The 11,830-nt window shown below is 57.6% G+C and overlaps 1 protein-coding gene and 1 long non-coding RNA gene across 8 annotated transcripts in view; one reads left to right on the forward strand and one right to left on the reverse strand.

Annotated features, from left to right (window-relative positions):
• The window catches only part of STT3A (STT3 oligosaccharyltransferase complex catalytic subunit A), a gene marked incomplete in the record, with an annotated part of 22,431 nt that extends 15,753 nt beyond the window's left edge, over positions 1-6,678 (forward strand). The window contains 6 exon segments of the mRNA XM_027772595.1: positions 50-110; positions 775-891; positions 1,001-1,103; positions 4,854-5,042; positions 5,853-5,968; positions 6,404-6,678. Coding sequence (XP_027628396.1) covers positions 50-110; positions 775-891; positions 1,001-1,103; positions 4,854-5,042; positions 5,853-5,968; positions 6,404-6,442 — 625 coding nt within the window.
• A 322-nt stretch (positions 6,679-7,000) lies between these two features.
• On the reverse strand, positions 7,001-11,830 carry LOC102499229 (uncharacterized). Of its 7 annotated transcripts, none has more exons than XR_001370535.2 (6): positions 11,743-11,830; positions 11,267-11,406; positions 9,951-10,345; positions 9,145-9,476; positions 8,301-8,497; positions 7,858-7,914 (listed from the first exon to the last, which is right to left on the reverse strand). It is a non-coding gene; the product is annotated as an uncharacterized LOC102499229 (long non-coding RNA). The 7 variants fall into 7 exon arrangements; XR_001370537.2 differs by having other exon boundaries at positions 9,145-9,482; XR_001370534.2 differs by lacking the exon at positions 7,858-7,914 and adding an exon at positions 7,001-7,035 and having other exon boundaries at positions 9,145-10,345.

Below are 11,830 nucleotides of genomic sequence, written 5' to 3' on the forward strand. Positions count from 1 at the left end.
CCTCCCCCCCCCCCGCCGTCGGGCTGTCGGCCCGGGGCGGGGACGCCAGCCGCATCATCTTCGATGACTTCCGGGAGGCCTACTACTGGCTTCGTCACAACACTCCCGAGGTGAGCGTGGGGTGGGAGGTGACGGGGTCACATCGGCCTTCGGATGGAGAACAGGGACCGCAGACTCCTGTCTGGAGGAGCAGTGGGGTCCCTTCTCCTTCCTCCCTGGGAGTTACCCGGATTGCTTGGACACGTGCTGGCATCACGGGGGACGCTCTCGGCTCTGAGAGGAGACGAGGTCAGCAGTGAATGGGCCGCTCAGGCGGAAGCCAGAGAAAAGCATGAGTCTCCCCACTGCGATCCCCGCGATGCCAGGGCCCGGGGCTTCGTCTGTGCCCTTGCGATCGAATCCTGCCTTGGCGGCTCTCGGCGGCGGCACCTCAGAGCCAGCGCTGCCTGGCCCCCCGCGTGCCAGGATTTGCCCACGCACTGTAACTCCTCCGTGCGGGGGGTTATTTAATAAGTGCACCCGGTGCCAGCCCCCCCCACGCTGTTCTGCTCGTTGGTATGAAGTAGTCGGGGTGGAACATGGAGAGCAGGCTTGTGTGCAGGGGATGACTAGGTGCCAGGGTCTCCTCCCTGCCTCAGCGTGCATTCACTTACGAGGAAACTGCTTCGTCGAGGCCTGCCCTTCGTAGCAGACCAAAGACGCCCTCTGCTCCTTGCGTGGCCCTGGCCAGTAGAGGCAGCAGGCCCACTCCTCTGTCTCCCTTGCCTCTTCCAGGACGCGAAGGTCATGTCCTGGTGGGATTATGGCTATCAGATTACGGCTATGGCGAACCGGACAATTCTGGTGGACAACAACACGTGGAACAACACCCACATTTCTCGAGTAGGGCAGGTATGGCCAAGGAGGCGTCCGTCCTCGGCCAGATCGGGTGGGAGACGTCTCTCCCTGAGGCGACCGTGAGACGCGGGCCCGCCCTGAGACCTTCCCCGTGCTGTCCCAGGCAATGGCGTCCACAGAGGAGAAGGCCTACGAGATCATGCGGGAGCTGGACGTCAGCTATGTGCTTGTCATCTTCGGAGGCCTCACCGGCTACTCGTCCGACGGTAATGTGCCACGCTGTGGGTGCTGGGAGAGCGAGATGGAGCACCTTCCCATGCTGCTTCTCTTGTTCGGGGCGTCTCTAAGTATGCGCAACTTCTGTGTAGGCGTTTGGGGTTTGGTCGGCCAACAGGAAGCGAGCATAGTCTGCGTGTAGGCGTGGCCCGTCGTAACTGCCCAAAGGTGAGGGCCGTCCCACAACCAGGAAACGGCACGCGGCGCCTAGGAGTGCATGTCAGCTGTGGGATGGTCTGTACTGGCCAGCAGATAGTGTAGTGTTACATCGCTGACTCACATGCAGACGACCGTGGTTGAGTCCTGCACCCGGCGGCTTAAACTCACAGGGTGCATGCATGCCCACATCCCTGAGAGGAGAGAGGAGGGATTGTGGCATGGCCATCTCCCCAGGGGTGACTTTTCGCTTTGTCTCTCTGGTGAGCGCACATGCCCTGTAGCAAAAAAATCTCTCCAAAGATTTTTTCCATGCGTATGTGTGTGTGCATACACGCATGTAAGTCCATGCGTGTGCGTGCACACATGTAAGTCCATGCGTGTGTATAAAATGGCGTGTGTTACCAGGTTCCCTCTGTTCATTGGCAAGAAGAATTTTTTTCTTTCAATTTTTATTTTCCGATGCCAGAGAGTACGCGTACGTGCATGTAAGAGCAGAGAGCCCCCGTGGGGTCTGGCCACACTGCGGGCCATTTCCTCCAGCTCTTCACCCGTCATGATCCTGACCCTGGCACACGCACACGTGTGTCCCCTGCATGGCGCTCAGTCACTGCTGTGGTGCCAGCTCACTGAAGGCATTTTGTTATTGAGAAAAAAAATTTTTTGAGAGTTTTTTTTGCTATAGGGCGCATGCACTCACCACAAAGACAGAGAGAGACAGAGAGACAGAAAAATCACCCCCCGGGGGGATGGGCACACCGCAATCTCTTCCCCTCCGTTCTCCTCTTGGGATCTTGGGCACGTACGCACACGGGCCCAGCGTGAGTTTAAGCTGCCAGGCCCGGCACTCAAACCGCGGTCGACTACACGGGAGTCCCGTGACATAGCCATTACGCCAACTGCTGGTCCCGTTTTTAAAAGTTTTTGCCTTAGGGTGTGTGCACTCACCTGAGAGAGGCAGTGAGAGGGAGAGTGAAAAGTCACCCCTGCTGGTGGCCACACTGCATTCCCATCTACTTTGTCCTCCCAGGATCTTGGGCACGTGTGCACACATGTGTGGCATGATTTTCAAGGTACTGGGTCTGGGACTCGAGCTGTGGCCGGCCATGTGGGAGTCCAGCGATGTAACTGCTGCCATCTGCTGGCCCCAGGATTTTAGAAGTGTCCAGGTATAGTTCTCTGCCTTCAAAACCACTAGAAAGAACTGAAGGAACACTTGCTTAAGCCTTAGGAAGTGGAACAGCTCTGAGTGTTACGACAGGCAAGGGCAGCCCTGCCCCAGCCTAGACCTCCTTCACGTTAGTCCCGGGAAGCAGCGACCCTTCCGTGCTTTCCCGTGCTCCTTCGGCTTGTGCTTGCGGAGCCGGAGTTCCTGCTCCACGGTGGTGGTGCAGTCCCTGTACCGGCTCAGGTCAGGCCCAGGAGACGGCTTTGTGATCATGGCCGTACAGGTCAGTCGCGGCCGAGTCCCTCAGTCAGCGGTTACGGTCTTAGCGGATAGCGGGTTTTCTCGCAGTTAATGACCACCTCATATTCCCACCTTGAGTTCCATCCTGGGGCTGCTGTTGGGCAGAGAGTAGGGCAGTGACTGCGCGTGGGACTCCCCACGGCCAGCCATGGCGAACCCCATCCAGCCTGGCCTGGGCGAGCCACTCGCAGCTTGCTTTCTCACTCCCGCTCTGGTCAGTGTGCGTGCCCAGACTAGAGCGGCCCACTGGATAGGCGAGTGGTGTGGCCATGATGGCCGCAGGGGCGGGAGGCAGGCCCTTCCCCTTCGCAGAGCTGCCCGGCACTGCCGGGTTGTGTGGAGTCACCTGTGAGTTTTCGTAACTGTGAAGACATCCTAGAGACCTGTGTGCGTGTGCTTGTGTGCATCCTAGAGACCTGTGTGCATGGCTGTGTGGGTCAAGTCTCAGACCCGGTGGCTTGAACACCAGGCACACATGCGTGCATGCGTACGTGAAATCCCGTGGGGATGGAGAAGGCATTGTGGTGCGGTTGTCCCGGGGGGAGGGGGGGCACTTTCTCTCTGTCTCTGTCTCTCTCCAGCAAGTGCAGAACACTCACCAGTTAGATCCACGAAAGCCTGTGTGGAACGTGGGAGAGGTGCACATTCTTTTTCACACTGAATTCATGTCTCAAGGTCAAATGATCAGGCTTTATTAGTAAGAATTCCAAAAAGCCCGAGAGGTTTTACAGCGAGGAGGGACCTGAGGTCGAGATGGCTGCCGTGGCACCACCCAGCTGGTGCTGTCCAGGAGGACTGGCAACGCTTAAAACAGCAGCTCACGCCAGATGGTGTGGAGTGGGGATGAAGGCACGGGGTCCCACGTGGTCAGCTTTGTGGCTTGAGAAAGCACTGTGTGTGCGGGCCCAAGATTCTCGGAGAATAGGGGGGAAGGACTGAGCGTGGCCGTTCCCTCCCACGGGTGATTTCTCACTTTCTCTCTGGCAAGCATATATGCTGTACAGCAAAAACTTAAAAAATAGCATCTTTCTCCCCCCCCCTCACACACACACACACACACACACACACCAAAAAGCAACCTCAGCCCATCTTAGTCATTATTCTGAATGTCTCTCCTGAGTCTGTTTCGTTTTTTAAAAATTAACTTTATTTATTCATTTAAATTTGTTGAGAGAGACAGAGAAAGTGAGAAAGCAAGCCACCAGGTCTGGGACTCGAACTGTGGTCAGCCATGTGGGAGTCCAGCACCCTTAACCACCCTGCCACTTACTGGCCCCGAGTCTGTTTAAAAGGATAGTGGGCCAGCAGGTAGCATGGAGGTTAAGGTGCTGGACCCCTTGTGGCTGGCTATGCGGTTTGAGTCCTGGACCTGGTCATTTGAAAATCACATCTGGGGGCTGGCAGGTGGCGTGGTGGTTAAGGATGCTGGGCTCCCACATGGCCAACCGTGGTTCGAGTCCCGGACATGGTGGCCTGCTTTCTCACTCTTTCTCCTCTCAACCTCTCTTGCTCCGTCTCTCTCTGTTCAAATGTAAAAAGCAAGTAAATAAATAAAGTTAAACAAAATAATTATTAAAAATGAGGGGTGGGGACCAGCAGTTAGCGTAATGGCTATGTCGCTGGACTCCCATGTAGTACACCGCAGTTCGAGTCCCAGACCTGGTGGCTTAAATTCAGGCCGGGCGCGTGTGCGCGCGTGCCCAAGATCCCGAGAGGAGAACGGAGGAGAAGGAGCTGCAGCATGGCCACCCCCCACCTCCTCCCGTGGGTGATTTCTCGCTTTCTGTCTGTCTGTCGTTCTGGCGAGCGCACGAGCCCAATAGCAAAAACCTCTCCCAAGAAAAAAGAAAGAAAAAGCAAGTCACGTGTGCTGGCATGGGTCCATGCTTGTCCACAATCCCGAGAGGGCAATGGAGGGGAAGGGGCTGGGCATGGCTGTCCCCCTGGGGGCCATTTCTCACGTTCTCTCTGGGGAGCACTCACACCCGAGCGCGTCTGCAGTGCCGAGTGCGGGTCTGCTCGCTGGAAGCCATTCCCGGCACTGGGGTAGAAACGTGCTGTTCTCCAGTTCCGGGCTTCAAGTTGTCGCACTGCATTTCCCCCTTCCTTCCCCCAGACATCAACAAGTTCCTGTGGATGGTCCGGATCGGAGGGAGCACAGACACGGGCAGACACATCAAGGAGAACGACTACTACACACCCACTGGGGAGTTCCGTGTGGACCGGGAGGGCTCCCCGGTGCTGCTCAACTGCCTCATGTACAAGATGTGCTACTACCGCTTCGGGCAGGTCTACACCGAGGCCAGTGAGTGGCTGCGTAGGACGGCGTTCTGGGCGCGCGCCGGCCGGTGTGCGTCGGCCGCCGCTCTGAGGCCCCACCACCCCCCCGACTGCTGGCAGAGTTGGGGTTCAAACTCAGTCTGGCTCCAGATTTGTGCTTTCAGTTTTATTTTTTATATTTTTGCCAGAAGGCGTGTGTGTTTGCCAGAGACAGAGAGGGAAAGTGAGAAGTCACCCCCAGGGAGGATGGCCACACTGCTATCCCTTCTCCATTCTCCCCTTTGGACTTTGGGCATGCACCCCTGGTGACTTTTCAAGCCGTCCATCTGGGGCTTGAATTGCAGTGGACCTGCGGGAGCCTGGCACCTTCCCCACTTGCCACTTCCTGGCCCCCGGCTTGTGCCTTTGACCGTGACTTTCGGCTGTGTCCCAGTCAGGGTGTGACTGCAGAGGGACAGTGGGCTGTGAGACAGGGCCTCCCTCTCCCTCGGGCACACGCTGCCGGGTACACACAGCCGTCCTTGAGCAGGTTCCATCTCCCCCTTGTCTGCTCTGGGTTTCCGCAGTCGATCCAGGCCTTGGCTGTTTGTAAGCTCTGACCCACAGGAGGGTCCGTGTGTTAGATGGCTTCTGTGGACATTCCCCCAGCACGGGGGCTCAGGCAGCCTCCCCCTCGGAGCTGAGCCCCGGAAGCCCCGCAAGCTGGCCTCACGCAGGCCTGGAGTTAGGGCCACCTGGCTGGCCGGTGTCCGTGCTCGCGGATGGCTGTGGCTGTGCACAGAAGGTCCCCGTGGCCGCAGGACTGTACAAAGTGCTTCCTTCCACCCCTTTCCAGAGCGTCCGCCAGGCTTTGACCGGGTCCGGAATGCAGAGATCGGGAATAAGGACTTCGAGCTGGATGTCCTGGAGGAAGCGTACACGACAGAGCACTGGCTGGTCAGGATATACAAGGTGACAGGCCAGCCCCCCCGCGCCCCGCGCAAGGGCCTCGTGTTCAAGTAGGGGCCTTTCTAATGACGGCTGTGCCAGGGAAGTGGCTTGCAGCTCACCCCTGGTTCTACTGTTCTCACTTGCGTGTGTTCTCGGAGGACACTCACCCACCAGCTGTCGCAGTGAAGCCTCCCCAGCGGGGCTGACCTGTTCTGTGGCTCTCGGGCTGGGGGGTGGAGAAGTGTGGGTGTGTGAGCTACATTTTCTCTCCCAGTGGAAACTCCATGGCTGCAGAGGGCAGGTCGGGTCCCTTCCTCTGCCCCTCGCTGATACCCTGAGGCCATTATTCAAGCCCCTGCGGGGGCTGTAGGGCCAGCAGGACCCAACCTGTGTCCGGACCCGTCGGTGGAATAGCTCTCTGGTGATCACAGAGGCTAACCCGTGTCCCCGTTGCAGGTCAAGGACCTGGATAACCGAGGCCTGTCGAGGACGTGAACGTGCAGCTCAGGCCTGGTAGGCCCCACACCGAGCAGGCTGTGCTCCACACTGAAGATGCTGTCTCTGTTATCTGCAGTTCGCAATGGCCGGATGGGATTAGAATTGTCTGGAAGTTTTGCCCTGCGCAGTAAGGGCTGGGCCAAGCGGGTGATTTTTTTACAGTTCTGAGCAGGTTACCAAATGAAATGTCATGGCTTTACTTTAGTCGATTAAAGGGGGGATTTTTTAAAAAAGCGTGCCTCATTTGTTCTGACTTGGACTGACGTGAGGGGGGCCGAGGTCTGCGGCCGACTGCTGGAAGGCTGAGACCATCTCCCTAGAGGAGCCGTGTGCGTCCCTGTCATATCAGGGGTGGGTGGGCCATACTGCCTACGCTGCCCCGCTGCGTGGTGTCCAGGGCTGTCACCTGGAAGAGCAGCCGACCCACAGAGGCGGGCGGGACGGTGGCGTCGACAGCTCGGTCTTCGGCGTCTTCAGTCCTTGGAGGCTCTCTGACTTAAAAGGGATGGATGGTGGCGAGCCAGGCCTGGCCTCACGGTCCCCAGGGCGTATTTATTTTTCCGGGGTGGGTGAGAAGAGAGTAAGTCCAGCTGTGACAGCAGTTTTGAAGAGGCAAACACCATTACTGTCCTCAGCAGGGGAGGACACTGCTGTGTAGAGCGTGGCAGTCAGGACGTGCCCCGGAGCCAGCCGGGAGAGCACCACGCTCTGCAACGGGGCTGCTGGTCCTGGTCAGGGCCCGTGCCCGTCTCCCTGACACCACACACTGGAAACACTGGTGGCCCTGCAGAGTGAGCAGCTTTCCCCGTGGTCCCAGCCCACTGTCACTACACACCACTGATGGGCCTGCTGCCCTGCCATTGAGCACCCTGTCAGCGCCACCGTCAGAAGGCAACACTGTCAGCAGGTATTCGAGAGCAGGGCCATGAGTGCAGGAGGGGACATGCCAGTTTCTTCTCTGTTGTTGGAGAGGTTTTTGCTGTAGGGTGCATGTGCTTGTCAGACAGAAAGCGAGAAATAACCCCGGGGGGGGGGGGGCCCCGCCGCAATGCCTTCTCCTCCATTCCCATCTCGGGATCTTGGGCACCCCCACTGTCACTACACACCACTGATGGGCCTGCTGCCCTGCCATTGAGCACCCTGTCAGCGCCACCGTCAGAAGGCAACACTGTCAGCAGGTATTCGAGAGCAGGGCCATGAGTGCAGGAGGGGACATGCCAGTTTCTTCTCTGTTGTTGGAGAGGTTTTTGCTGTAGGGTGCATGTGCTTGTCAGACAGAAAGCGAGAAATCACCCCGGGGGGGGGGTGCCACGCCGCAATGCCTTCTCCTCCATTCTCATCTCGGGATCTTGGGCACACACGCACATGCGCCCGGTGTGAGTTTAAGCCACCGGGTCTGGGACTCGAACCGTGGTCGACTATGTGGAAGTCCAGCGACATAGCCATTACGCCAGCTTGTTTCTTAAAGTCTGTGGAGACACAAGCAGGCGCCTGTCATAGGCCTACCGTGCCAGGCTCCTTTCCCCAGCCCTTGGCAGAGGAAGCCAGCTGGGATCTTGAGCACGAGTTGCCATGTTCCCGGCTGGCTTGGGGTCTGAACCTGTGGCCAGCACTGGGGCCAGAACACCACCTGTGCCACGGTGGCTGGACAGAAACCTCAACATTTGACCTCAGAAGCACAGCGGTCCCAGAGGTGTTTAAGGTCAGGACAGCCTCACATACAAATAGGATACGTTGTGCATTTGACAACATACATACTGACATAACACCTACGTCATTTAAAAACGCAGCTTCTTTAATGTTACTTGAAGAAGCCAGTATTTGCACAGTGTTCCTAAAACGTGCTTGTTCATACCTGCACCCCAGGAAGTCAGCCGTTCAAGTGTGTGTTCCGTCTTCTCCAGCTGGGCGAGGTTCTGATTAAGGTCTGAGTGCCGGGGCATTAGGTGGCGTGGCGGGGACGGTGCTGACTCCCACATGGTCTGGACCTGCAGCTCGTGTCCCCATGTTCTCTCTCTGGTGAGTGCATGTGCCCTCCAGCAAATTAAGAAACTACAGTGATGATCAATAAAATTAAATATATTAAAAATATCTCACTATATGTAAACACATTGCTTGATTTATATGCGGAACTTTCTCACGGTTGCCCCGGGCTGCATCATCAATGACTAATACCAGGTAAAGAGCATTAACCTGCGTTTATAATACAGAGGGACCCCTTAACTTGTCACTATTGTGGCTGCTCTCTAGCCTAATTTAGCTGCTTTCTACATGTGCACGGCCACACAGACAGGACAGGGAGAAACCGCCCCGGGGGTGGCCACGCTGCAGTCCCTTCTCGTCTTTCCTCGGGATTTTGGGCAGGTGCACACGGCCCGGCATGAGTTTCCGGCTACCAGGTCCAGTACTCAATCAGTGAACCAGACCGGAGTCTGTACCTCCACCGTGCCACCTGCTTTCTTTCTGTTTTTTATTTTTAGTAAAATGGCCCAGTGGGAGGGCACTGCTGCCGGTCCTAGGCCAGACCCGCCCGAATAGGTCGCCTGTGGTCCTGCTGCCTGGGAGGCCACGGCGGAATGATGTCCAGTGTGGGGTGATCCTGTTGGGTTCTCTCTCCCTCTTTCTCTCTCTCCCCACCTCCTGTATGCAGGCTCCCTCTTATTAAAAAAAAAATAAGAAAAAAAGAGAAGTGTTCTCACCCCGTGGTGCGCTTCACTTCCAGGGATTCTATAAAGTTGCGTCGCATCTCCCGCTCCGAGGCAGCATGCTCACTTCGGCTGCTGTATTTGCCACGTCGTGGTTTACCAGCTTTAGGCACCATCTACCGTGGCACAGGCAGAGCGTTGCCGCCCTCGCTCCTGCGGACACGTGCCGGCACCTGTGGCCGTCGCGGTCCAGTTCCCCATTCAGCTCCGCGTGGTGCTGTCCGGCCAGGCCGGGGCTTCGTATTTCACCTTGTGCCCCTTCACAGCGAGGCCCGGCCGTACTACTTCTCTCTCCTGCCGGGCTTTTGTTTAATTGTCAAGGGGAGCTGTCCCTTGCCAGAGAGACGTGGAAACAGAAAAGGGAAAGCCCCCCCCACGGGGCGTGGTCACACCAGTGCCTTCCCCGTCTCTCCATCCTGTCAGGGCTTTGGGCACACACACGCGTGGCTCTGCGTTTTTCAAGCCGCTGGGACCGGGACCCGGGCTTGATCTGTGGTCGGCCATGTGGGCTCTGACTCCCTTAAGCACTGGGCAGTGAGACTGGTCCTTCTGCATGATTTTCCCTCTGCTCTAGAGCACATGAGCTCACTGGAGAGGAGGAGAGCAAGAAAGCCCCAGCCCCTGGGGACGGCCACACCACAACCCCTCTCCTCGGGGCCGTGGGCACGCACGCACACACGTGCCTATCAAGACTCTGCCAACGGAACTTGAGCCACGCGGCGGCCGTGTGGGGTCCGGCTGCCCTGCCTTGGCCCGACTCTTCAGGACGCCTCCATCTGTCCTTCACACTTGTCACTCACCTGTCACACATCTTTGTGCCGAGCCCTGTGACGTGTGCAGACGTTAGCGCTCAGTCGGACACGCGGGGTGCTCAAGGGAGCCCCTCCCAGACTCAACAGACGTGCCCCTCCTGGGTCACGGCAGTGGACATGGCTCCATCACCCCCGTCCCTTCCTGAGGTCCTGTAGGTCTCCTCACACTGGCCTGACAACCAGGCCGGCACTCACTTCTCCTTAGGGTTCCCGTGAAGGCAGGCCCCTCGTGCTCAAGCCTCGGGCGCTAACGGGCACCACTCGGAGTCTGAAGCCAGGTGTGTGTCTGGGCCTTCCCGCTCCTGTGCAAGCCTGGTTCAGGTGCTCTGCAGGTCTGAAACGTCCTCCCTGACGTGGCTCGTGGGGGTCACCTGCTGTGCAGCCTGCTGTGTGGACAGTTAGGGTCTTCAGTTCTGGGGAATATTCCTCTGCTGGGGCCAGCAGGTGGCATGGTAGTTAAGGCACTGGACTCCCACATGGCTGACTGTGGCTCAAGTCCTGGAACTGGTGGGTTGCCTTTTCGCTTTCTCTCTCTCTCTCTGATCAAATTAAATAAATAAAATACAATTAAATAATTTTAAAAAATTCTCATGGTGCATGTGGATTCTCCCAACCCTTGTTTTCTTTTTAAAAGTAGTCACCTGTGTGTTGGGCTGCCTGGGCAAGTGTGCCTGCATTTCCTCATTGGCCGACATTATGTTTTTCATCTATTTTAAAAATGGCTTTTTAAAAAAGTTTTACTTTTTTTATAAGTCAGGGAAGCAGAGACAGCACCTCCCACAGGGTCTTGGCACTGCAGGCCGTGGGCAGCCACCCGACCAGGCCGTCCCCACCCCCGGGCCAGGCCTGGTACACGTGGGAGATTCTGGACTCGGACCTGCAGCCTTCCCACGCGGGTCAGCCAGCACACCTGGCTGCACCCACCCAGTGCTCTTCTCTCCACCCTCCTGTTTGAATGTTCCTGTTTTACATCTTCTGTGTCAAAGACTAGGGGCCAGCAGGTGGCGTGGTGGTTAAGCTGGCCTTCTGAGTGGCTGAATGCAGTTCGAGTCCCAGGCCTGGCAGCTCGCTTTCTCTTTTTCTCTTAAAGAGTAGAACATTTTTAACTAAAAGGTGACTGAAAGGTCCGTTTGGGGAGGTGGGTGCAGCTTTTCTTGAGAGAGGATTTTTTTCTTTTTGGTTTAGGATATGTGTGCTCATGGAGAGACAGGCAGAAAGCCAGAAATCACCCCTCCCCTGGGGTGGGGATGGCCATGCCGCAATCCCTTCTCCTCCCAGGATCTTGGACACGCACGCACACGCACCCAGTGTGTTTCAAGCTGCCAAGTCCAGTGGTTACCAGAATGGAACAGTGGCCAACCATGTGGGAGTCCAGGGATGTAACCATGAGGCCACCTGCTGGTCCCTAGACCGGTAAGTCTTCTCCCTCAAGGCTGACAGCTTCCTGGAAGCAGAGGGGAGGGTGCATAAACAGAAACCTCCCCTGTTTTGTTAAGGAACTAGCTTCTTGGTACCCAGGCTGCAGCCTTCCCCCAGACTGCCCCCACCCCAGCCCGGTGCAGGGGTGCGCGGAGCTGCAGTGGGTGGAGCAGGAGTGCACAGGGCAGGGGCGCACGGAGCAGGGTGCATGGAGCAGGGGTGCTCATAGCGGGGTGCACGGAGCAGGGTGCATGGAGCATGGAGCAGGGTGCAGGGTGCATGGAGCAGGGTGCACGGAGCGGGCTGCGGGCGCCCGCGTCGTCCCTCCCGCCCAGAGCCGACGCCCTCTGGCCGGACTCACCTGCACGTGTGCCGCCGGGCCGCCCATTCACCTGGGCCTTGGTGCGCTGGTGTGTCGCCCCGTGCTGGCTCCGGGAGCCCCCAGAGTC

The sequence above is a fragment of the Tupaia chinensis genome, unplaced genomic scaffold (assembly GCF_000334495.1).
Source record: "Tupaia chinensis unplaced genomic scaffold, TupChi_1.0 Scaffold000037_4, whole genome shotgun sequence".
NCBI lineage: Eukaryota > Metazoa > Chordata > Mammalia > Scandentia > Tupaiidae > Tupaia > Tupaia belangeri.